Source organism: Nyctibius grandis, chromosome 3 (genome assembly GCF_013368605.1).
Source record: "Nyctibius grandis isolate bNycGra1 chromosome 3, bNycGra1.pri, whole genome shotgun sequence".
NCBI classification, from domain to species: Eukaryota; Metazoa; Chordata; class Aves; order Nyctibiiformes; family Nyctibiidae; genus Nyctibius; species Nyctibius grandis.
The window spans coordinates 72,574,547-72,602,058 of NC_090660.1; the positions used below are offsets into that span (position 1 = coordinate 72,574,547).

The following is a 27,512-nucleotide window of genomic DNA, read 5'->3' on the forward strand; positions in this document are numbered from 1 at the left end:
GTGGCGTGCCTGTGGTGCAAAGGCATAACTGCTCTTGTTGTGTGAGGTCTCCTTCTCTTCCAAGAGTCTGAAGTAATCTTGAAATAAATGGTGAAAGCTGTGTTGCAGCTCTTCAGAGTTGTGTTTTTACAGCGTGAAAAAGATGTTATATGTATTTATTGTCTACCAGTGGTAGGGGAAAGATGAAGGTTGGGTACGACAGTACGTGGAAGTGCTTGAAAATGAAAAGCCTCCTGGGGCCACTCTTGTGCATGGTATTTTTAAGAGTGGATCTGGAAGTCAGATACCGTGGGCAACTAATCCATGAGAAAGATGAATTACATTTGAGAAAGTGAATTTGGATTTTGTCCTTATCCTTTTAGTGTAGGGGAAGTTACCAATTTTCTGGATGAATATTTTGTGTGCTTCCAGGTCTTCATCTGAATATAAAAGGTATTTCAATTGGAGCAGTAGTTTTGTGACTTTTGTAGAAGAATACATTATAATGAAGGAAATACGATGAGTTTATGGTAGAGAATGAAGGTGGTGATTACAGCCTCTCACTGTGTTTTGTAAGTAGTCATTAGACAGAGATACAGGTTGATATTTCATTCATCTCACTTGCAATAGCCTTGAAAGTAGTAATAGACTGCAATAAATTATTCTCAGGAATTCAAGAACATTCAAGAACATAAGAATAGCCATACTGGATCAGAGCAAATACTTGGTTAATCTACTTTTTTATCTGTAACAGTGCTCAGATCTTTAGGGAAAGAGTGTGAGAAACATACAGGGATTTTGGGGGGATTCTGACAGAGACTTTATGAAAAGACTGTGTTAATACATTGCCCATGTACAATCAAAAAGAGTTATTGTTAAAGTAATTTTACCAAAGAATTACAATAAAAAATATTTTATCCCTTCCTAGCACACTATGCAGCCTGCTCTTGAGCATGAACCTGCTTCTTGTTCCCTGCATTTCTCTTATCGGGAATAAGTGATGAAGAGGTGGCAGAGTGCAAAGGGCACAAAACCCAATATAAACTGCATCTTTACTGGGTCCTATGGTTTACTTTGGTTCTTCAGTGAAAGTAGAGGCAAGTCATTAAAATTTGTCATTGCTATTTGTCTCCGAAGTAGCCCTAGAGCAGAACAGATAGACATTACCCCTTAATTAAAGCCAAGAATAAAAGGTCTGTAAGGTATAAATTTAATGGTGAAAGTTCCATGTTGTGGCACATTTGTGAATAAGTAATCTGTTTGTCAACTTTTTGGCACTGAATAGCAAAACATGACTTATATGGTATATTTGCTGTGCAGTTATGGAATCCAAAGTCGTTGACAAACATAAAGCCACCAACAGCTTAAGGTGTATGTGGTTTACTTCAAACTCTAGGAATCCATTAGAAATACCGAGCACACCAGAAGGTGGGATATACCCCAGGTGACACAAAAAATGCAACAATCATTGTCATTAAGAGTTTACAGAAGAGTGTGTTGGAAGCAGACAGGAGTTACATTAGTCCTAAAGAAGTAAAAGGAAGACCTGCGGATTTAGCAGGCAGCGTGTCCCAGAGGAGACATGTGAGTGTGCAAAGAAGATATTACGGCAAGATGAGACAAGAGACGTGACAGCTCATATGGAAGCAGGAATAAACATGTTTGCAGCCTCTCCAACTCTGAAGTTACAAAGGATGTGAGACAACAGAGATATGGAGAGCATGCCTCACATGGAGAAATATGGTAGGTTTTCGTTGTATCAGCTTCCTCCACTACTCCCATCTGCTGAATCACTGGATTAAAGAGGCTTCTCTTCTGACAGTGGATTTTCATGGGCTCCTGCAAGATAATGAATGTTTTCTTGCCATGGCATCAGATAAGGGAGGCTCACCTTGTCTTTGTGCCTATTCCAGCAGTGATAAGAACAGAGATTACAGCTCGCCTTCCCTGGGGTCTGAAAACTCCCTGTCACAGACTGATTGCTTAGCCCTGCTGAAAGCAGATGTCTCTCTCCAGGGAGATGAAGCTGGAATAAATAAACCTACAGTGACTGAAACCCGCTGGATGTATAAGCATGTGACCGCCTAATGTGGTTACTGGTATGCACAATGATAACTAGCATTATGTTTTCTCTCCACGGTCTTCCCTTTCTGAACTTGCACAGTAAAATTAAATGAGGCAGAAGGTCTGCAGCAGGATTTTTTCCTGGTTTTAAAGGCTTCCTTTCACATTTTGTACTAATCCAGCTATTTTTACTAGATAAAATGTGAGTAAGAAAGAAAGGCAAGTAACTTATCCACTTGGTCTTTTCAAATATTCTTTTCACTAACTTTAAGAATGGCTTTCACAGCAGTAGGACCTTCAGAAAAATATTATACTAAAGATGAGACATACCTATTTGATAGTCATAATTTTGCTCATTGCATTTTCTCACTGTTGGTAGTATTTGTGCTCAAATACGAGTTTAGAATCTTGTGATTCATTTCCTTTTTTTTTTGCTGAAACATGAAATCAAGTCGTAATACTGAAATTTCAAGACCACAACCCTACTTCTACTGGGAAATAGATTATTGTGCCACAGTGACAAAAACCTGCCACTATACAACTAGTATAACTTCTTGAAAGTCTTGAAGTAGATATAATTTCTTAAAGTCCAGTTTGGTAGATATTCTCTCCAGCGTACACTTGTTGGGCAGTTGAGAATATTTTCTACCCCAGCAAACTATATGCAGGCAATTTGTGTCTTTTGCAGAAAACTAGCCAAAGTAAATATTCTAAGGCATGCTTAATGCTCTGTTCATAGATGAGACAAGCAGCATCGCAGTGTTTCAACTGCATGTGCTGTCATTAATAGAAACTTCGACAGTTGCATAATAAATATCTCTAGATGATAATCATCCAAAAGTCGCACTGTGGCCTATAGTCCCAATAGTTCTGGTACAGTGAAATGCTAGGGATTTCTGTCAGCAACTGCTTTTCCCAAGTGTAATTTTTTTCAACTATGAAGCCAGCAATACTGTCTTCCTCTACAGATGCTTGAGGTATATTTACTTCTCGATCCTTATCGTATGTTTAATTCAGTAATCAATTGATTGGTTGGTCTTCCACTTTTTTTCACTGCGAGTATCTGTAATCAAATTCTGATTCATCTGACATTAATTTCGCTTAAGTTAACATCATGATTTTATAGAGGAAATTGCATAGTGCTGATGCTTCAGTCGCATTATAAAGATCTTAAAGATCTTCCTTTATCTCATAGAGCTGAGCACGCGTTTTGGCAGTTCTACCCTTTGGCACACTTATCATTCATTTATGTGGTCCTGTAGCTCATACATTCCTGAACAACACCATTAACTTCATTGGGATTACTCCTGAGAGTGGGGGTTTCAGGTTCTGATGCTGGTATGACTGCCCTCAGTTTTGCGAGGGCCTTTCCTCAAAACTTGTCTTAGCTTCTTATTTGTTACTGTCTCTTTTTGTCCCTCTCATGAAATACTAACTTGCTCAAGTTTATAAATTTGATCCCAATTTAGTCCTATCAGGTCTGCCACAGGAATAAAAATAGTATGTTTTGAAGAGAGAAAAGTGCCTTGGAGTTTCTTGTATTTGCACAAAGTTACCTCTTTTCCACAGATATGTCATAACACGTCAGCTGAATTCGGTAGAAATCATATGCTGATATGATACTGAGCGCTGGCATAGGTTGCTGAGAGAGATTGTGGAGTCTCCCTCCCTGGAAGTATTCAAAAGGTATCTGGACATGGTCATGGGCAACTGGCTGTAGGTGGCCCTGCTTGGGCAGGGGAGTTGGACCAGATGCCCTCCAGATATCCCTTCCCACCTCAGCCATTCCATGAAGCATTATTGCCCTACTGCCACTCAAGTGGGACCTATGCAGTAACTTTAATATTAGTCTGTAAAACCATCCAGTCTCTTTGTATTTCCTGTGGGGCAGTTGGTACAGTTTCAGATGATAGCCAGGAAGTATTTGTACAGCATCTGTTATAGTAAGGACCATGTCTGAAACGGGTTGTGAGGTCTCTCTTACACAGCACACTGGCTCTGGTATTTTTGTTATCCATAAACAGCCAATGCAATGCAGATAGTCTGGAGGATACATTATTGTACTCCAGCTCAGAAAAGAGCAGCACAAAAGTGTGATGTTTTAGAACTAAATAAGGCTGTTGCATTCTTACCTCAGTTATGTAAGAATGTTGCATATATAGCATTAACACAAATGTCACCTTCTGGTGATGCACTGACAAATATTTGAAGACTTTTGCAAACCTTTGGGGTTGGTACCCTGAAATCCAAAGAAGAAATCTTGTACCATAGGAATCTATTTTATTGCATTACTTCAGACCAGTCTCTCTTCCCATTTGCCTGTGTAGTCTTGCTGAGCATCTCTAGATAATTAGGGATAATTACCTCTATCCTTTGAACAGCGTTGGTGCATTTCATGACATTCTGGTAGCCCCCCTGCTTTCCTCAACTTGTTTGTTCTGTTCCAAGCCTTTTGAGAGACAATTGACAAGTTTGGGTATGTCTGTTTGCTGGCTGAGCTTAGGAATGGACAAAAGAGCTGCTGGAGAAGATTTGACTGATGGGATAAATAGAGAGAACACTGCTGAGATAAATCAAGAGCTCCACTGAATATCACTCGCTATCTTCTTTTTGTAGTGTATATGGAAATGCCAGCAGTGGAGCTAGTGGAGAGAGGCAGGAATTGTGAAGGTAAAGGGAGATAATTGCTGCATCTGTGGTTTGCAGGGACAAGGCTAGATAAACTTTTTCGAAACACTGCAGGCCAACTGCTAAGTCAGTGTTCTTTGTCAATGAGAGATCATTCAAGGGAGAAAAAGCAGAAGTTTGAGGATTAAATAGAAATAACAAGACAAATGGAAGTAAGTCACTGAGAGATGAATTAAGGTCTGTTGAAATCAGACTAGAAATATTAAGATTAAACAATTTCAACACTTATTTTGTGAAAGAGTTCCAAATATATCGGATATGAAGAAATTTTGCACTTCTTTATGTATACCTTCGAGCTTCAAAATAGCCCTGAAAGGTATCATCCCTACTTCTAAATGATTTTTTTTTCATTCAGATCATAATTTACCCCTCTCTCTCTTATAAACTATGAATTACCAGTTAGTGCCAAGAAAAAGCTGAGATGTTTTTATTTGATCCCAAATGAAAACAGGTTTTTTCCACTGGAAAAGGAACAAATGAGAGTTCATCTGCACATCTAGGAGAATTCTGGCAACGTATGTTCAGGAAAGATGAATTCCAGGTGAAGCAGGTGAGGTATATCGCTGTTTGGAAGACGATGTTTTGGAATAGCATTCCAGAAAGAGTAGCGGGATCAAGCCAGATTAGAAACAACCTAAAGAATTCTTAAAAGGAATAATAGAGTGGAATTGCTTTTGGTATCAGGGAACTGTCTTAGATGACTCAAAAGACATCTTTTAGTCCCCTGTAGCTCTATCACAATCAATCTTGCAGCATTTTCTAGAAAGAGTCATCAGTCAGTGGCTTTGCGAAGAGTCCTGCACTCAGTACAAGATACCATCCTTGTGGCAGGTCACTGTCATGTTTAGGACCTCATTCTGCATAGTGTACATAGTGTTCCATGCTTCTGTTGACAACTTTCTAGTAAACCACACATGTAGTTATGTATATATATACACTTTGAGAATTTCATGCTCTGTTCAATATGAAGCTGCTACAAAATCACAGAAATCAATGGGAATTTGGGGTTTTATTTCCACAACAGAATGGCCGGATCTTACAACACATGTAAAAGAGCAGGATTTAAAGCAGGATATTGATATTTTGTCACCCACCTCTATCTATAGTTATGTTCTATGTTTGAGAATAACCTCAGACTTCCCATTATTTTTAATCAGAATGTTCTTATATGTTTAAATGAGCCATAAATGCCCTTTTAGACTACCTATCTGTATGCTGTATTCGTGCCACTCCCTATTTAGGGGAGTCAGGGTCTGTTCATATGTGATTAAACTTACTTCCCTGCCCTATGAATGTGTTGAAATGGTGCACTGAGTACACCTTTACAGACAGATTGCATTGAACCCCGCTTTTTACATTCACTGTAAGTACTCTTTAGCATTTTTCTTTCTAAAGTAGCAAAGTAACAGGTTTAACGTGTCAGCTACTGACACTAATTTGGGCATTAATACAGTACCTTGCACTTCTCAGTTCTCTAATAAACCTATAATTCATATTTCAATGAATTTAGTACTCATGCTCCTCTTTCTCGTTCTTTTATTCACAGAAGCAGGAAAAGCTTTGAGAGACAACGCAGAAAGCTTTGTAAAATATAGCCTCTGTTGGAAGTTATTCATACAATAAACTTTGTTGATGAATTACTTTAGATAACACAAGGTCAAAATAATTTGTCATGCTGCTATTCAGTCCTATCCTTTTCTTTCCCTTAGTGGAAGAGGTTAGAAAAGGAAAAGAAAACAGTTGCCCTACCTATTGTTCATAGCAGCTGGCAAGAGGGTGCTCATGGGGTGCTGTATATTTGTCCTGGCTGCATGATCAGATATTTGATATTAAAGTATGGTCCTTGCAAGAGAAAAAAAAAAATTAGTGCAAAGGGCATTCCACATAGAACCATTGGTGGCTCACATACAGCCAGTTACCTGGATCTGAAATTAGGAGGTGCAAACTGGTATGTGGCAGTCCAGATCCTGAATTATGTTTTGAGAGTTTGCAGGATTTCAGCATACAGCAGGCAGAACTTCTGGAAGCATTAGATATTCTTGATCATACAGAAGAATGAACATAGAGCAGCTTTGTATTTATCATTTTTTAATAATGGGCTTGGACATCCATTCTAAATGTTGCTGCCTTAGGTTCAGTTGGTTCAGTTACTTCAGTTTTCCTTCCTAACAACAGTGTAAATTGACTTGCTCAATTATAAGGTCATGAACAGTCTCACTTGACTTGCCTCAAAGGGGTGAGCTTGTGGGGATGAGGCAGATCTCTGAAGGGGGAAAAAAAAAGACAACAGTAAAGAAGACTATGGAAGAGACTCAGGTCAGTTCGATACTCACTAAATGTCTTTTCCTCTCATCAAGGAAAAAAAAGCAACAGCCTTTTCAGCATGCAGAAGTAGCAAGTGCATCCTCTGTCCTCACCACAACCCTTCCTCTTGGCCAAATAACTCATGAGGTGGAGCGATATTGTTGCTATACTGTAAACAGGGAAAGACATTTCTCTATTTTATGTGTCAACATGAAATGATCCAGTATCGGAGAGTTTTCTCGTCAACCCATATGCAATGAAGAAGTCAAAGGATCCGTTGTTATTTCTAGTATGCTTGAACTTGGCATTTGATAGCAAATGAATGAACTGCAATGCAGGGATTGATTTAGAAGTGTCATCAGACTTCTGAGCTGGTGCTAAACTGCTTGTTTTTCCCTTGTGCATCTGGTGAATCTGAGCAGAGGCAGTCTCTTGTTCTATTTTTGCATAGCTGGGACTCGAGAGAGGCACTAGAGAGAAGTTTTCTGAGGAAAGAAAGGAAAAGTTATTCAGGCAGACATCTGAACTCCTCCCTGCTGTGGAAATAGGCTCTGTGCTGTGGCTCAAATTAGGGGTAACAGGCAGCACATAATTTTTATTACTTTGCTGCCTTGGCTTAATACTTTGTTTTGCCTCAAGAGAGTTGGTGGTTTAAAATATACTGCCTCTTTGGAACCACAAACTAAACCCTAACAGAAGATGCACCATCCTGTGGGAAACTTTATGTTTCACAAGATCTGTCATGAGCCAGTTTGTGCCATTTGATGTTTTATGCCAAAGCTCACATCAAACAATTTGACTCGGTTAAACTCAGACCTTGAACGAACTGTTCGACTTGTCCAGCTCCTTGTGAACTCTGAACGCGTCTTCCTTAGTCATGGAAAGAGAGCTCCATCTGGGTTAATGTCTGTCTTGTTTTGGAGCCTACATCAAAGCCCAGGCGTTTATAGGGCATTCAAGAGTCCTTGATGTATTTCATAAGAGTAAAGGGTTGTTCTTTGGCCAAAAGGAGCACGCCATTCATCTACTAGAGGCTCTAAGTATTGTTTTATCTGTTCACCTTGCAGGGATTTCAATTCACCTCGTGCCTTACAGTCTGGGCACCCATCTCAGCCTCTCTCCCTTCACACGCTCACAATCTGTCTATTCATGCTGGGGATGGGTTGGGTTCAGATCCTGCAGCAAGTGTTCCCAGCTTTTTCTTTTTCTCTCCTTTTTCTCTTTTCTTTTTTTGGCTACATACCATAATCATCAGAATCTAGAAGGGATCTAGGGCTGTCAGCATCACTGTTATCAAGTGCTGGCATCACCAGTTACCTTCTTGCCTTACCTATTATGCCCTGGGAATTCAAAGTAGTAGTAAACATGTTCATTTCTTACTATTGTTAGTTAGTCAGTAAGCACTTTACTCCACCATTTTTTAAGCAGCAATTGAGGAAGCCTGTAAAGGTACATAGATTTATTGCATTCAAATGTGCAAATAAATGCAAAGAACAACCTTAGAACTATGAGAATTTAGTATTTGAAGATATGAAGGGATATAATGGTGTGGCAAAAAAAAACTTTCTTTCAGATTAAAGCCACCACACATGTAACTTGATATAATTACAAAGAAGACAAATTTTAATATGCTTTTCCCTTTTCTCTGGTATCTTTTGACATGGACTTTTATAATTCATAATAAGATAGAAATCTTTGAAGATCTTTAACCTATAACCGTCTCTTACACTGTCTTTTGCTGTATGTGTGCTGGCATTTAAATGAAACAACCAAGGGAGTCTTAAATGCCATTATAAGCACATTCATTCCAGCTGTTTGCAGGATTGTATAGGTCAACCAGCCAAGGGGCTTCACTTTCGTGTTTTGGGATCAGTTACAGCTTCATTGGAGGGTTGAAATTCAATCTTAAATCACTGTGCTGTAACGAATTGGCACTACGGGGTTATATTACAGTAGTTGACTACCCATAGCCTGTAACTGCATTTTTATAGTGTCTGTTTGGTACAGATGTAGCAGTCAGCCTCGGGTATATCACACTGGCACCCATAGTGTTCTGGGAAGTGGGACTGCTTGATGCCACCTTTTATATCACTGCAGTCAGAAGACCCTGCAGAATAAATATTAACAGACTCCTCCTTGCATGCTGATGAGATTCTTAAATAATTTACTGTTGCCTTTCTGAGCCAGGTCCTGCGGCCTTGATGCAGTCACAGCTCCTTTTCACTTCTGCAGGAGTTTTGTCTGAGAAAAAAACTAGAGGCTTGGACTCAGTTTTGTGAAAGTATGCAACACTCTCATATCAAATCCATCACCCTAAATCTTCTTGCACATCACTGGTGTAGCTGCAAGGCTTTTGTAGTACAAATAATTAGGAAAACATTTTTCCTTTAAGAATTACCTTTGTTTTGTGATTGTCTGATAATGTTAAATAGTGATATTAAATATATATCTATTTGTTAAGATCTGAAGAAAATGAGCTAAGGAAGAGAACCCTTTTAGCATCTTATAATTGCATTTATAGATTTTTAAGATATGGCATTTACTAGCTCTCCTTATACTATGGACCAGATTTTCAGATGAGATCAACTTCTTTGCCAGTCATTTGGTGGTGGCTGGTTCTGAGACATTGGCACAGTGTATTGGCTTTCAAAAATAATTGAACATATACTGCTCACTACTTCCCTGTCTTTTTCCTTAAACAGTGTCACAGTTTAAAGCTGGGCTGTGTATTAAACTGGTGGCAGATGCTCTCTATTAACCCTCTCCTCCCCCAAGAAGGGGAAGGAAAAGAGAAAAGGGAGAGGCACTCACGGGTTGGAAAGTTAAAACAGTTTTAATAAACTACAATAATGAAAAAGAGTAAAATAATAATAATGGAAATAGCTAAATATATACAAATATATACAAAACCAAGATCGAGCTCCCCCGATGTCGGTCACGTCACCCCCCGTCACTGCAGGGCAGGCTCCGGGAAGGCCGAGGCTGGGCCCAGCGATGGACGGGAACTGGATTCAGGGATGCACGGATTGGGATCGGGGACAGCAGGAAAATGGACAGAGTCCTCTTCGGACACCGGCCATAGCAGAACAGGGCGAGACCCTCATGATCCCCCCACTTTATACTGAGAATGACGTGTATGGGATGGAATACCTTGTTGGTCAATTTTGGGTCACCTGTCCTGTCCGCTCCTCCCTGCAGGTGCGACCTCCCTTCGGCTCTTCACTCGTAAGCAGTGAGGAATTTAGCAGTGACCTTGGTTTCTCTAAGACTAAGTACAGCAAGAGCCTTTCTGCATAACATCCCTACTGGTACCTCAGCAATAAGTATAAACTTTGAGCGTTATCAGTCCTAGAAGCAGACACTGTCTGCAAAACATGCAGTTAGTTTCAGAAAGTGCAGTTACTTAGAAGCAGCTTAGCTGAAAGTAAAAATCACTGAAGGGAAAATTGGTTGGTTTAGTCCAAACCAGGACAAGCAGTTATCGAAGAACTGCTGGTAAAGTATTGATGAGTGACACATTTTTTTTCTCAGAAAAAATACTTTGAATTATTTTGCTAAAATGTGATGTCTTCTGCAATATTATGTGCTATCAGTAGCATCATCCTCCAATGAACTCATTCACTAAAGCGCTTACAAGAATGGTGGAAAGACCATTACCCAGTTCTGAATATTTTCCATATGAGTTGAACAGTTGAATAAGAGTAACATTCAGTGTTGAGAGGCAACACAGACTCTCTTAAAAAGAAGGAAATTTTTTTTTCGTACCTGCCTTTCTTTGCTTTGTTTCTATGCTTTGACCTTCACTAACGTTGGCTACTACTGTTTCATTGAGCTCTTTCAGCATATATATTTCTTTTGCATTATATTTTGTCCAGTTTTACAGCTAGCCAAGTGACAGCCAATTACTTATCTGACCAACACTGCAAAGGCACTTCTGATAGTAGATCATCAGGGTTTTTTTTCTTCTTTGACAATTACTTGTCAGAAAGCTGGCAGTTTCTCTTTTGCTCCATGAAACTGAACATACTATAAACATTAGTGATTTACTCAGAACCTTCCTTGAAATTCAATACCCTCCATGCCACATAATCTTACAAATTTGTTTAGTGAGCTGCTATAAGGGATTAGTGTCTTAAAGTGACCCAAAAGCTAGTGTTTCATCTAGACAAGTGAATTCAGATCATTAAAAATCTAATGGGAATCTCCTCTGTGGTCAGATAATTGCTTTAACTGTCACTGAAGGTAAAAAGAAGTGATTTCAGTCAAATTTTAACATTTCATTGTGACACAGACTACACTCTTCTTTGGTTATGAAGTCTCTATTGAAAGGTGGTAAGTCACAGGTAAGGAGGCTGTAACCTTTAGCTGAGGGACAGTAACTTCCTAAATAGATTTTTTCAGCAAAGAGCAATCATCTGACACCACCCTTCCACTTCAGACTTAAATTTTATTCCCTCCATTACAAACCTGGCACTTCTCTCATGTTAAATCTTAAGTTCCTTTTTACTGAAGTCAAGCCTGTCAGTAAAATTCTGAAATTACAACAGTATAAAATTTGTATAAAAAGTGTTTTATGCTTTACTGGTCAGTCTTTGATGCAACTAATTTTTTTTTTAACCTTCTTCTTACTTCACCTGTTAGTTTTCGGTTAGAAATTCTGGAATTTAACAATTGGTAAGTCAATCTTTTACTCTGCAGTGCTGGAGTTTTATCCAGACTAGTTTTGTAGCTTTTTGATGTCGTTTTCCCTTAAATTAGAACGTGCACATTCTCCAAAATAATGTAAAAGTATGTTGTGAACATTATGCATTTGCCCCAAGGTTTTACAAAAATGTTTTCTCAGTGGAACATCTGTCAAGAAAAAGGAAATACATGCTTAAGAATGCTGGAATGTGAAGACAGGGTTTAAGTCAAATGTGGCTAGTGCTAAAAATGACCTTGCTCCAAGGTCTTCTCTATTCCAGCCAAGTACCCAGGCTACAAGGTGGTGTAAGCAGCTCTCCCTGCTCCTCTCCTGGCTCAGCATTGCCCTCTTCCTTGTGCTGGTGTGTAGCTTTTCGGGGGTGTGCAGAGATCTGGGCAAAAAAAAGAAGGAAGGAAGTAAGCAAAGAAAGAAGGAAGGAGGGAGAGAGGATGGGATGGGATGGGATGGGATGGGATGGAAGCGTGGGGTGGGGTGGGATGGAAGGGCTCAGTTCTGGGGCCGGTGCTGTTCAATATCTTTATAGATGATCTAGATGTAGGGATTGAGTGCACCCTCAGTAAATTTGCAGATGACACCAAGCTGGGTGGGAGTGTCGATCTGCTGGAGGGTAGGAACGCCCTACAGAGGGATTTGGACAGGTTAGATAGATGGGCCGAGACCAACGGCATGAGGTTCAACAAGAACAAGTGCCGGGTCTTACACTTGGGCCACAACAACCCCATGCAGCGCTACAGGCTGGGGGAAGAGTGGTTAGAAAGCAGCCCGGTGGAAAGAGACCTGGGGGTGCTGATCGACAGCCGGCTAAACATGAGCCAGCAGTGTGCCCAGGTGGCCAAGAAGGCCAATGGCATCCTGGCCTCTATTAGGAATAGTGTAGCCAACCGGTCTAGGGAAGTGATCGTCCCTCTGTACTCGGCACTGGTGAGGCCACACCTTGAATACTGTGTTCAGTTCTGGGCCCCGCACTTCAAGAAAGATGTTGAGGTGTTGGAGCGAGTCCAGAGGAGGGCGACCAAGCTGGTGAAGGGTCTGGAGGGTCTGACCTACGAGGAACGGCTGAGGGAGCTGGGGTTTTTTAGCCTGGAGAAGAGGAGGCTCAGAGGTGACCTTATTGCAGTCTACAACTACCTGAAGGGAGGTTGTAGTGAAGTGGGAGTTGGCCTCTTCTCCCGGGCAACTAGCGATAGGACAAGAGGACACAGCCTCAAGCTTCGCCAGGGGAGGTTCAGGTTGGACATTAGAAAGAATTTCTTTACAGAAAGGTTTATTAGACATTGGAATGGGCTGCCCAGGGAGGTGGTGGAGTCACCATCTCTGGATGTGTTTAAGAAAAGACTGGACATGGCACTTAGTGCCATGGTCTAGTTGACATGGTGGTGTAGGGGCAACGGTTGGACTCGATGATCCCAGAGGTCTCTTACAACCTGATTGATTCTGTGATTCTGTGATGGGGTGGGAGGGAAAGGTGAGTGCACTGCTGAGCTCAGCAAAGGTGTCCTGGGGCTTCAGAACTGAGGGCACTTGAAGCTCCAGGCGGAGTTTCCTGGAGAAGGCTTGGGAACCAGTTCCATTTTTAACAGTTGCATCAACCAAACTGGACTGAACTATCTGTAATTCAGTGTGGTATGTTGAAAACTAGTGGTAATGGTAAAAGGAGCAACAGTCCTCAGAGATTCCTCATGTCTGGGAAGCTCTTTCTGAAGCCACAGGTTAAATTTATGACCATAAGATGAAGCAGAGAGTTTTGGAGGAAACGTCTTTATCCTTAGGAGAAGTAGTTAGTATGGATGATGAGCTGTGCCCTCGCACTTCTCCTGTGATAATTATTAGCAGCATCAGCCAACTCTGAGTCTTACATGCATAATTCAAATGTTTCAGATAATTCCTGACTTGAACTTAGAATATGAATGCTCTGGCCTGTAATTTTTGGATTTACCATTTTTTGTATACTATTTACATTTTTGAAAACTGGGGATACAGTGTCCATTCGGGAAGTAATAATAATTCGTGTCTTTTTTTTCCTAGTTTTTATCACAGAATCACAGAATGTTAGGGATTGGAAGGGACCTCAAAAGATCATCTAGTCCAATCCCCCTGCTGGGGCAGTATTGCCTAGACCATATCGCACAGGAACGCGTCCAGGCGGGTTTTGAATGTCTCCAGAGAAGGAGACTCCACAACCTCTCTGGGCAGCCTGTTCCAGTGTTCGGTCACCCTCACCGTAAAGAAGTTTTTCCTCATATTTAAGTGGAACCTCCTGTGTTCCAGCTTGCACCCATTGCCCCTTGTCCTGTCAAAGGATGTCACTGAGAAGAGCCTGGCTCCATCCTCTTGACACTTGCCCTTTACATATTTATAAACATTAATGAGGTCACCCCTCAGTCTCCTCTTCTCCAAGCTAAAGAGACCCAGCTCCCTCAGCCTCTCCTCATAAGGGAGATGTTCCACTCCCTTAATCATCTTCGTGGCTCTGCGCTGGACTCTCTCTAGCAGTTCCCTGTCCTTCTTGAACTGAGGGGCCCAGAACTGGACACAATACTCCAGATGCGGCCTCACCAGGGCAGAGTAGAGGGGGAGGAGAACCTCTCTTGACCTACTAACCACACCCCTTCTAATACACCCCAGGATGCCATTGGCCTTCTTGGCCACAAGGGCACACTGCTGGCTCATGGTCATCCTGTTGTCCACTAGGACCCCCAGGTCCCTTTCCCCTACGCTGGTCTCCAACAGCTCTGCCGCCAACTTGTACTGGTACATGGGGTTGTTCTTGCCCAGATGCAGGACTCTACACTTGCCCTTGTTATATTTCATTAAATTTCTTCCCGCCCAACTCTCCAGCCTGTCCAGGTCTCTCTGAATGGCTGCGCAGCCTTCCGTTGTGTCAGCCACTCCTCCCAGTTTTGTGTCATCAGCGAACTTGCTAACAGTGCACTCTAATCCCTCATCCAAGTCATTAATGAATATATTGAATAGAACTGGTCCCAGTACCGACCCTTGCGGGACTCCGCTAGACACAGGCCTCCAACTGGACTCTGTCCCATTGACCACCACTCTCTGGCTTCTTTCCTTCAGCCAGTTCACAATCCACCTCACTACCCGATCATCCAGACCACACTTCCCCAGTTTAGCTGCGAGGATGCTGTGGGAGACCGTGTCAAACGCTTTACTGAAATCAAGATAGACCACATCCACAGCTTTACCATCATCTATCCACCGGGTAACATCCTCATAAAAGGCTGTCAAGTTGGTTGAGCAAGACTTCCCCTTGGTGAAGCCATGCTGAGTACCCCTAATGATCCCCGTATCCTTGATGTGCCTAGAGACAGCACCAAGGACAAGTTGTTCCATCACCTTTCCGGGGATGGAGGTGAGGCTGACCGGTCTATAGTTACCCGTGTCCTCCTTCTTGCCCTTTTTGAAGACTGGAGTGACATTCGCTTTCCTCCAGTCCTCAGGCACCTCTCCCGTTGCCCACGACTTAGCAAAGATGATGGAGAGTGGCCTAGCAATGACTTCCGCCAGCTCCCTCAGCACCCGCGGGTGCATCCCATCAGGGCCCATGGATTTATGGACGTCCAGGTTGCTTAATTGGTCCCTGACCCAGCCCTCATCAACCAAGACAGATTCCTCCTCTATCCTGATGACTTCTGAGGCCGCAGGGGTCCGGGGCTCCTCAAGACAGCCTCCAACAGTATAGACAGAGGCAAAGAAGGCATTCAGTAACTCCGCCTTCTTTTTATCCTCTGTCTCCAGGACCCCCACCTCATTCATCAGTGGGCCTACATTGCCTCTAGTGTTGGCTTTACCTGCAATGTATTTGAAGAAGCCCTTTCTGTTGTCCTTGACCTCTCTTGCAAGGTTTAATTCCAAGGAGGCCTTAGCTTTCCTAGTTGCCTCCCTACATCCTCTGACAACAGACTTCTATTCCTCCCAAGTGGCCAGCCCCTCCTTCCACGATCTGTACACCCTCTTCTTCCACTTGAGTTTGCCCAGCAGTTCCCTGTTCAACCATGCAGGTCTCCTGGTACCCTTCCTTGACTTCCTACCTGTTGGGATGCTCTGATCTTGAGCTCGGAAGAAGCAGTCCTTGAATGCTAACCAACTATCTTGGGCCCCCCTTACCTTCTAGTACCCTGTCCCATGGGATTTCCCCTAGCAATTGCTTGAAAAGGCCAAAGTTGGCCCTCCTGAAGTTCAGGGTTGTGATTCTGCTAGCTATTCTGTTCCTGCCACATGAGATCCTGAACTCTACCATCTCATGGTCGCTACAACCAAGGCTGCCCTCAACCTTCACCTCTTCAACCAGACCCTCCTTGTTAGCGAGAACAAGATCCAGCAACGCTCCTCTCCTAGTTGGCTCATCCACCATTTGCATCAGAAAGTTATCATGAACGCACTGGAGGAACCTCCTGGACTGAGGATGGCTGGCTGAGTAGGCCTCCCAGCAAATATCAGGGTAGTTGAAATCCCCCACAACAACCAGGCCCTGTAATTGCGAGACTGCTCTCAGCTGCCTGTAGAAGGCCTCATCACCCTCCTCATCCTGATCCGGTGGCCTGTAATAGACACCCACAACAGTAGCACCCATGCCAGCCTGCCCCTTAATTCGCACCCACAAACTCTCAACTCGCTCCTGATCCGCCCCTGGACAGAACTCAATACATTTTAGCTGCTCACTCACATAAAGAGCAACTCCACCACCTCTCCTTAGTGGCCTGTCTTTCCTGAACAGGACATAGCCATCCATGACCACATTCCAGTCATGCGAGGCATCCCACCAAGTCTCTGTAATTGCCACTAGATCATAGCCCCCTGACCGAACACGGATTTCTAACTCCTCCTGTTTATTCCCCATGCTGCGTGCATTGGTGTACAGGCATTTCAGGGAGCGAGCTGGGCACACCGATTTCACCCCAGGGGGATGGGAGGCCTCCTGGTCTACCTCAACACTAGAGCGTTGCCCCAGTGGTGCAAGTCCAGCTACTACCCCCTCCCCCTTCGAATCTAGTTTAAAGCTCTCTGAATGAGCCCTGCTAATTCCTGTCCCAGAACCCTTTTGCCCCTACGACATTAACCTTTCCCATGTATCACTGTCACGCCTGTTGTCTTATAAAACCAGCCATTATCAAAGAAGCCAAAGCCCTGCCTGTAGCACCAGTCTCGTAGCCAGGCGTTAATAGAGAGAATCCTACTATTCCATCCCACGTCATCACCTGAAAATGGAACGAGGGAGGAGAAAACAACTTGTGCCCCAGACTCTTTCACCAACCGTCCTAGGGCCTTGTAGTCTTTCTTCATCCCCTTCAGACTACAGGATGCAGCTTCTTCCCCACCTGTCTGGAAGATCAGCAGGGGGTAGTAGTCTGTGGCCTTCACCAGGTTGGGGAGTTTCCTGGTGATATCCCTGATTCGGGCTCCAGGCAGGCTGCAGAGCTCCCTGTGATGGGGGTCAGCTCTGCATATTGGGCCCTCAGATCCCTTTAGGAAGGAGTCTCCAACCACTAAAACTCTTCTCTTCTTCCTTGTGGAGGAGGTAGCTATACGCCCGTCAGGTTTTTCTGACTGTGGTGGGACCTCTGATATAGGTTGCCTCTCCACCACATCCCTGTTGGACCGGCTGTATTCCACTAGGGCTTCATATCTATTGCTCAGAGGCACCTGTGGAGGCAAGGTAGGCAAGGAGGGCACTTGCCTTTTGCCACGGCCATAGACTTGCCTCCACTCACTCCTCTCCTCTAGGTTATCGTTTTCCACCTGAGAGGGGCAGAGTACAGGGGTCCCTCGATCCTGGGAGCTCTCCGGCAGGTGCTCCCATTTTTGTTGCAGGGAGGGCAGAGCCTAGCTCCACCAGTCTACCTCCATTTCAGCCTCCCGAATGCTCCTAAGCCTTTCTACTTCGGCTTGAAGCCTTTCAACCTGGCTTTGCAGCTGTGCCGCTCGGCCGAGCAGATCATCTACCTGCTCACAGCGCACACAGCCCCCTAACACCACAGAGATGGTGTAGCATTCCCTGCAGCCTGCAACCTGCACCATCGCCTCCTTCCGTGGGAGCTCTGTCTGGGTTCCCACATCCATTTTGGTCTTCTTCCACCGGGTAGATACCATTGTTCTTTCACTGAACTGGGAAATACCTGTTGGTGCCACCCCTGGTTCACAGCTCCTCGGCACCTTCCTCGCCTTGTGCACTGGGAGGGAGTCAGCTCCCTCCCCAACGAGCTGCAAACGACTGCAGCCTCTCCTGCCCTGGACGAGCCTCTCCTGCCCTGGGACACACCCAGTCACTGCTGACTCACACAGGCACTGCTGAGTCTCCCTCTCCCTTCTGGCCAGGGACTAGTCCCTGCCCTCCAGGAGACTTTTATCACCCTGTTACAGGGCGTGGAGCGTTTAAATCACTTAAATCGTCCGCGGTGCCTCCGGCTACGCCCCCTCCTCTCCTGATTTGTTGCCGGGAACCTCTTTTATAACTCTTTTTATTTCAAAAAAAGATTTCAAAACTATGTAGTTTTACAGCTCTGCAGTTATTAAGTATTTAATTTTATGATGCTGTTAGATTTTTTGAACACAAGTTTGTTAGGTATAGAATGGATACTTTACTGGTTATTTTAATTTCTAGGGATTGTCTTACATGACAAATTGAAGCAGCTTTTTAATGTCAAGTGCAAAGTAGATTATACTTTCCCGATTTTGTAAACTCAGATTTGCAGATATTCCTATATATCATTAACATTTTATTTTAAGCCATTTTATATTTTTATATTTATATCTCTATCAAGCCATTTTTAAGTCTTTTCTTATCTTAAATGATCTGTTACATATGAAACCTCTTTTTCTTGATCCAGTGACTCTTTCTGTTATGGATGTAGACCTATTTAGTCATATCAAACTAACATGTCGTTTAAAAAAGCTTTTCCATGAAAATATAAACCTGACTGTTATCCATGAGGTTTCTGACAGAAGAGGAAATTGAGTTTTTACACTCATTTTGAAAAGTTGGCTTCTTAACTCTGCTGTGGTGGCTCATCACTTGGACAGCTTCTGGTATGTATTTTGAAGTATAATAGGACCTGAGCATTTAGAGGAGGGGTTTACTCCATAGCAGGTATTTGTTGGAGCCTGCTCTCAAAAATATTTTTTGATCTCTCTATTGACTAGGAACGTCTTGGTAATTTCTTTATGTAGATCCTATGCAGCTTTGCAGATTCCTGCCTCACCCTTTATTTTGTTGCGACTTCATATAAGCAGCATCTGGGGCATTGAGGCTACAGCTGCTGTATTTCATCTGTTCCAGATGTTCCAAATGTGCTGCATATCTGGTTGATCCACCTAGGTGGAGAAGCTCAAAATTCAAACAGATTAGCTCCCCTGAACTTTGTACTGCTCCTAACACAAAAGAGCTTGGGCATGGCCAGAAGAGAAAGTTCAGCCTGTGTGACGTTAATGCAGCCCAGTCTTGCAGTTTACTACCTTCTTCCACTCTGCAGAAAGAGAGGCATGGGGAATGTTTGATAGACTTAGTGAAACAAAGAGCTAGAAGAACAAGTGTGGCACATCTTCATTAAGTGATCTGATACAGTCCCTTTAGAGCATTTTACTGCTAGTCCTAGTGTCCCAAGTTGTGCACTTTACATTACAAATTGTCTGTGTGGGTGATGACTAAATAACAAAGCGCTCCCTTGGCAGCAGTAATAAGAAATATTATGTCTCCTTTTCCAAGTGTTATGATAAGAAAATGTTGTTTTCGATCAACTTTGATAGATTTTTATAAGTTCTCATGAAAATTTTTCACACAACTGGACATAGGTTTCACTAAAAACAGACCCCTAGTCTTTAATTTGCCAGAACTGAAGCCCATCTCTTTTATTTGCAAGGTTTGGGTTTTCATTCCGCTTTTATGTTAATCATTACGTAACAGTATCAAACAACAATTTATAATGGACACTCCCAAACTTTGTTGTCTTAGTTATCATGAGTAGTGGAGGTGCCAGCCTCTCCCAACATGTGCCTGTTAGGAAAGTCATATGACAGTAAATCCCCAGAGGACCTCAGTTGCATCAAGCATATCCAGTTTCTCCAGCCTCGAGCTCCTTTGCCCTACTAAGCTGGTATCTGTCTTCTAGCAATAGGAGAAAAACAGCCTCTTTATCATCAGAATGTTTTTGGTGAAACATTCCAAAGCGCTCACATGCACATAACTCCAAGTGAAACTATCTTTGTCACAGTGTCTGCTCGTTTCCAGCTGCACCACATGGCATAGGTTAGTCTGGTGGCCGCTTGGTGGCTACTGAGATTTCGTACCTGTGCAAACACAGATAGTATTGGCTCTTCATTTCTGTGTAAAAACACCTTTAATTATGCACAGCTACCGGTTTCCCTCCCTTTATTCTGATGATTTCTGTGCAATGAATTACCTGAATCACAGACTGGGTTAGGGGCTTGTCACAGTTTAAAGCTGGGCCAGCTATTAACCAGGTGGCAGATGCTCTCTGTTAACCCTCTCCCCCCACCCCGCTAAGGGAAAGGGAAAGGGAAAAGGGAGAGAGACTTACGGGTGGAAAGTTTAAAACAGTTTTTAATAAACTATAATAATGAAAAAGAGTGTAATAATAATATTGGAATAATCAAATATATACAAATATATACAAAACCAAGACTGAGAGCTTGGAAATCCTCCTCAGACAGAGTTGCTCCTCCCAGCACAAGCAGAGGGGAAAATGCAGTAGCTCCCCCCCAGCACAGGCAGAGGGGAAAATGCAGTAGCTCCCACTGCCATCACACCTGCAGGCTTTTAACTGGAAACTGGCAAAGCTGGTACCAATCAGTGGGAGACAGGAGAGCCCCTCCCTCCTGGGCCCCACCTCCAGGAGGCAGTGGGTTAGTGATAAATAGGAAAGTGAGAATGACGTGTGTGGGATGGAATACCTTGTTGGTCAATCTTGGGTCACCTGCCCTGTCTGCTCCTCCCTGCAGCTGTGACCCCCCTTTGGCTCTTCACTCGTAAGCAGTGAGGAATTTAGCAGTGACCTTGGTTTCTCTAAGACTAAATGGCCTGGTTTGGGCCAAACCAGGACAGGGCTGCTTTTATTCATTTGCATAGAGCTAAAAAGTCTGTGGTCTTCACCTCTGCCTGGGGACTCTATTGGGTGAAATACTGGACATAGGAACAGCAGCACTTATATGCTGTATGTATTGAGTGCATATTGCTCATGGTATAAAGAAAACAGAACTTTATGTGTTTCCTTTTCCATTATAATGATTTATTAGTTTTTTAACTTCTATCTGCGCTGTCTGTGAGAAGGTTTTATAATTTAGAAGAGAGTAGCAATGTGAGTAGGATAGACATGCCTTCTACCTCTTTCTTTTCTTCAGGTTTTTTTCCCCCACTAATGTATTCTGTGGGCTTTAGCGATGAGACAAATTACTCTGTGTTGGTGACAAGAGCAAAATAAATGAGACTTAGCTGCACAGGAAAGTCTCACTGCATAGCCCGATGGTGAAGGCACTTGTTGTTAGTGGGGAAGGAATGGTGCTATATGCTTGGCATCCTGCTCCCAGGACTGCTTCAGTATTTTACATGCTGTCACTGTATATAAAAATAAAGAGTGAGCCCTGCAGGCAAGAAATACAAGCAACTGTCCCAATCCCAGATAAGTGCCATAAGCGGTAGGCTATAGACTCATGTTTCTCCTTGTGATCTCTTTTTGACTCACTAAATACAAATTTTTAATTTTTGGCTGGTGACACAGCTTCAAGGAGACATTCCACCCTTTGGTATCCTAATGGACAGGAGGAGGGAGGAGAGGAATGGATACCTCAGTAGGCACCAGGAGAGGAAATTGAACCTTATATCTCTATGTTTGTGGTGGGTGCCTTTACCACAGTAGCCCATAAAAAGACTAATTATTTTTTATATGTGAGTGACTACTTACAGTGCATATACACATTTGTACAGCAATCTTTGGGAAGATACTTGTGGCCACTGTTCTATTTTGTGGGATCCCGGTCCTGCTAGACATGCTCTGACCTTGCTTGGCAGATAGCAAGGAGATACACATGAAGGTAAACTTTTTATCTGATCCAGTTTAGACATGAGCTGAGTACCAAGCCTGTTAACATGGGTCTGTTGGCAAAGTGCAGTGGCTGTGTTCATTGGCATCATAGTACTGTCTTTCAGGCATTTAACGTGCTGATCTACATGGCTCTGAAACGTTGATCCTAAGGATCAGTTTAAGATGGGACACATACTAAAAACAGCTACATTCATATCTATGCTGCAGTATTCACATATGTGCTGCAGGCTTTTGTCTTTCAGACAGCTCTAGGTGTTTCAACACTATGTAAAATGTGTAAGAGAGTAGGGCAGCCGTCTCTTGCAGTGAACCATCTGTGTGAATGCATTTCCTCAATATCCACTCTGGCCAAGCCCTATGCTCTCTAAACCAGCAGATTCACACGTGTCTGGGGAAGAAGCCAGGCAGTGGTACGCCGTTGTGGGTGCTAGCAAGCTGTTAGAGTCCTGTGTCATGTTAACTGGGCTCATTGCGACCAGCAGTCTTCCCAGACATTTCACCCCTGCCCAGGGACCATTTTGAGTAGGTAGGTATGTAGTTTGCACACAGCTGCCCTCTTTCAGAGCCAAGGACACTTTACCAGAGGCAATCCTAAGCCAGCTACCTTCAGTGCCTATGAAGACATAGGCTACATGAAAGTTTCAATGAATGTCAGGGCAGAGGTGGCTGATAAGCAAATTCTAGTCTGATTTGGCAACTCCATCCTCTGCTCACTTGGTAATGTCAGGGCTCCAGGAAGAAGACACATTGTCTCTGAAAAATGGTGGTCTGTGAATTATTTGGGTGCCTTGCTGACCCTGGAAGATCTCCACTTGTAGTGGTGGGAATGAAACAGGCTGTGTCTCTGGTTGTGGATGTCATAAATATCTTCCTATGTGATACAGCATGGGAGTTTTGGTACGTTGTTGCTAATATCATAAACTGTGAGTTCTGCCTGTGCCAAAGAGTTTTTGAAACTCTCTACCATTTCACACATGGGATTTGGGGCACCCTTGTACTGTACTGTGTGATGTGCCCTGTGGTTTAGGGAAGCTACAGCCAGGGGTATTCCCAAATGTGAGGTCACCTGAATTGCCTGAGGGAGTTCATTAGAGAGTGGTTGAAAAAGCAAGTGATTCTGAGGTGTCCCTGGTGAAGTCCCAACTAGGCCATTATTGTGATGCTCCTGAGTCTAGTAGAAGGTGAAGACATTATGAGAATGACATCGGGGTCACTGTTGGTGTGTACCAGTTAGGATGCCCACATACTTCCAGGAAGGTGACAACCACACCATTAGGCACTGAAATTCCACCTGAGGTCCATGTAAATATGTCATTTTCTGGATTTGGTCATTGACTTCTGTAGTTCTTTCACATATATAGGGAAGAAAACTAATTATTGATACAGATGGGCAATGAGTTAATGGAAGAGAGGGCAGAGTGTGACAAAAGTAAGGTAGATAGCTAATGCCACATGAGCCAACAACTTCACTGACATGGGAGTGGTGTTCCCCCTAAGATTCTCCCTTACCTACAGCATGAAAAGAATAAGATAATTTCTGTTAAGATAGGAACATCTTATATTTCCAAGAGGATAGTATCATTTTAATATTGTCTGATGTGTGATAATTTTTTATTTATGTATACTGTGCCGGGTGTTTAGCTGATAAAAGTCAACGTAACTGATTGCAGACAAGCTGCACCAAGCTGATGATTCAACCTTTGTTCATTTACTTGTTTATATTTATCATATTTATTAACCTCAGTGTAGAGAATGTGGTTTTCATGACTGGTATAAGGGATGATTTTTGTACAGAAAAGACGGATTCTGCTCTCGGTGACACCTAGCCCCGTCTCGTAGGTGAGGAATGAATCTGGCCATATGTGTAAAATGAAATGTTTTATGTGAAATACCCACATATGATAATACTTTGCTTGGTATTCATAGGGCCATGCTTACTCCATCTGTCTCAGTTATAAATATTTTAAGTGCATATTTCAGTAAATTTTAGGGTTTGTAACAATGTAGCAAAATCAAGTAGATGTGTAATAAATTCTGGCAAGCACAGAAACTTAGTTGTTCCTCAGTAAGAGTCTGTTTAGCTGCTCAAAAATGTTTTGCTACAGCTGGAGAAATATTGAACTAAGTTTAAACTTCAACAAGTGTGCTGCTGAGAAAGTTGATTTTAGAATCTTTAGAACAATAGACTGGATTGTAAAAAATGAGTAGCAAATGTGTTTGCGGAAGAATATTAATCTGGCTTTTTTCTTTTTTGCTTAACGTTCAGAAATGCAGAATTACCTAAGAACCACATACTGATGCAGAGATGATGGTTGATGTTTCTTAGCTTCCTCTATTTCCATACTCAAATAAATCCCCACACAAAATGCCATAAGTCCAGTGGGAAAAGAGCCATTAGGCTGCCACCATGTCTTTCTGATTTGTCCTTGCCCAAAGTAACGTAGCAGCTTTTAGCAGAGTGCAGATAGCTCATTTGGGTGATGGTTTTGAAGCAGCTTACTCCAAGGTCTTTCAACATTTTCTACAGCCTTTCAGCCCATGAGCCCACTTCTGTGCCTCAGGTAACAAGGAGGTCCCAGCAGTCTTCCTGAATTCCTGCATTAGGGAACTCCCGGGAATGTACCCAATAGCCACATCTGGGACTCCTCTGAGCCTGCTCTGCCCTTTTTGGCCTTTAGGAACAGATTGAGGAACTTGCAGTCAAGTCTCATTGAGACTAAATTTAAGAAAACAAAGACATGGGGAAGGGAGGGAGTATGATGATACTTCAGTAACACTAGTAAGGTTCGTATGGCTTTGCTCAATCTAGGTGAGCCTCTGCTTAAGATAAATTTTGTATTTAAATAAATATTGTCAAGCCTTAGAGTTTCCACCATTCAAGAACAGAATAAAGCTTGTCTGTGTTTGATTTGTAGAGGTAGCTTTATATTATATGAGGGTTTTACATGTATTTTCTTGAAGTTTTTCCAAGTATTTTTTCATTAGGAGAACTGTATGCTGACTAGGAGCTATCTTCAGATGCCAGTGTACTGAAACACTGACAAAGGCTACAGGCAGGAATTGTAGTTTCAGAATTTTTGCCGTACTTCTGCCTGGTGAAGCCTGGTGCAAATAACAAAATGTCAAGTGTTCTGTCTCACCCATAATTAAAAAGTGGATGTTCTGTTTATGTGTTTTCTTACAGCTGGCAGCATTAGAGAGACAGATCTTTGACTTCCTTGGTTTCCAATGGGCTCCTATCCTTGGCAATTTCCTACAAATAATAGTTGTCATTTTGGGTTTATTTGGAACCATCCAGTTTAGGCCTCGATATATAGTCGTGGTAAGTCTTATTTATTATCTATTATTTTTTGCAATTTGTTTTAAAATCTGTCACATTACAAATCAGAATTTTCTTGGGTTCAAAACACCAGATGGTTTTTTCTGTAGAAACTTTAGAAGTCTCCATTTTTTTTGCGAATTTAGGACTACTGAGTTGCATTTCTGAGCGTTTGGAAGCTATCAAGAATACTCAACCTACAGGAAGTGCTACTGAAAGTATGACTGTGATACAAGTTCTTAGTAAGATTCTTTAAGGAATGAAATACCTTGATGGGTCATGGGAACACCTACAATTAGACTACGCAAAAATGAAGAAAAGAAATACAAATTGTTGTTCTCTTTGCAATAGACAAGGAGAATCAATGGCCATTAAAAAAATATTTGTAATGGTCAGGTTATATTTAGCTACATCTTCCTCTTCATCAGGGAGAAGCAAGGCTTGTAGAAATTCCTTTGGTCCTGTGACCCATGGGTTCTAAAGAAATCTCCTTCTCACTTACTTCTAACTTTGCCAAGACCTGTATTTACAGCCTTGACCCTAAATTGTTGTAAATTGTCTCTGATGCTTGTAACTTGAAGCTTCACAGATTTTTTCCCATGTTCTCCACATAGCCAGGAATAAAAAAAACTTTCAAAGCTGTGAAGGAAACTGCCAAGAAAAAATATCCCTTTTCCTCCCCCACAGTCTCTCCTGAAAGGATGAATATTATGTCTTTACCTGGCAGTGGCTGTATCTGGAACATTTCAGCTGTGTCGTCAGTAATGGATTTCAAGAGGCTGAAGTTATTTTTTTCCCCTCACAAAAGAATGTAATAAATGTCTACTGGGGAAAACTCATTAAACAAATACTTAAAAGCTTCATCTTTTCTAGTCAAGCCTGGAATCCTGTAATTCTTTGTCATGTCTTAAAAGAAAAATTGAACAAAAAGTGTCCCCAAGGTTCTTTATACTCACATTAGCTAAGCTTCACAAGCAGACTGCAAGTAATTAAAAATGGATTGATGTAAATAGTAGCACTTTTATCTATTACCTGTGGTTGGAGAACTGGGCAGTAGTGGGTATACATCCATATATTGATGACTCACCTCTCTGCTTCATGTTCTCCATTTTTTACATAAGACATCGGAAGGAACTGAGGGTAAGTATCTGTAAAATTATGTAGGAAATTGGTGTCTGAAGTGCAACACCACCAAATCTCTTGCCCCTCAGGTTCAGCTCTGCTGTTCAGTGGTAGAAGCTCTGCTTTAGTTTTCAAATGAAACACAACAGATGTTGACTCTTTCTATATCTTTTCCAATGTAAATGAACATTTCAGACTATATTGAAGTTGTTTTAAAGTAGAGGTAGAAAACACCCCAACAAGATACTTTATCCTCAGATTTAACTGAACTCACATTCTGTTTTAATTTTAAGCATATATTTAAGACCTCAAGCTATAGTAGGTGCAAATACTCACTACTTGAGAAGATCAAGACTTTGGAGCAGCTTCTATCCCTACTATCATAAGGTTCCAAGCGAAGCAGGAATAGTTGGAGCCAAATTCTGAAGTCTGAAGAGTGAAAGCACACAAGTTGCCTGGAAGCAGCCTCACAGCTCAACACCAGCAGAATGCCTCCCTGTTCCCACTGTTCTCCTCCCTGACTGAATACTTCTCCAAACCCTCTCCGCCAACTCTGGCAGTGGTTGACCATACCCTTCAGTAAGCCAGTTCCACTCCTAAGCTGTCAGAAAACAAAGCTAGCAAAAAGTAGAGAGTTTTTTGCTAGATTGGTGAGCTGAATTGAGTCTGTGAGGTTCCAGTGGGTGTCAGGGCTGGCATAAGGCAGGGACTGGGACTGCACAGTCATGAACAGCAGTGCATGAACATGAACAGGAAGTGCAAGACTTCCCTTGTTGCGAGCTACAAACTTGTCAGTTCAGCCTCTTCTCTAGCTTCACCCTCAGGCTGAATTCAACGAATACCTCAAGCAAGCATAAGCAATAATCCTCCTTTTGCTCAGCTGCTACCTTCAGTCCCTGTGCTATTCCTTCATTTCATAGAATCATAGAATGCCCTGAGTTGGAAGGGATCCACAAAGATCATTGAGTCCAACTCCTGTCCCAGCATGGGACAACCCCAGAATTCACACATTTGCACCGGCGCAAGTGTCAGTTCATCCATTTGGTAAACTATCAAACCAAAACAGACCCAGCTGAAAAGCAACCAATTTCTTTTCCAGTGTTAAGTGTAGGTCAGCTCTCTGACCTGTTTTGTTTGTTCCAGCAAAAGGGAGGAGGTGCAAGAGGGGAAACGGGAACAAGTAGCCAAAGGGAAAAGCACATGGAGTCTTTCTGCAGCAGTGCAGGGTTACACCAGCTTAAAGTGCTGCTTGAGCTATAGC

General features: G+C 42.5%; 1 protein-coding gene across 1 annotated transcript in view; it reads left to right on the forward strand.

Annotated features, from left to right (window-relative positions):
• NKAIN3 (sodium/potassium transporting ATPase interacting 3) overlaps window positions 1-27,512 on the forward strand; it is a 412,976-nt gene that overhangs the window by 165,851 nt on the left and 219,613 nt on the right. Inside the window, exon 2 of the mRNA XM_068396231.1 lies at window positions 24,995-25,132. Coding sequence (XP_068252332.1) covers window positions 24,995-25,132 — 138 coding nt within the window. The remainder of the gene's footprint in view (window positions 1-24,994; window positions 25,133-27,512) is intronic.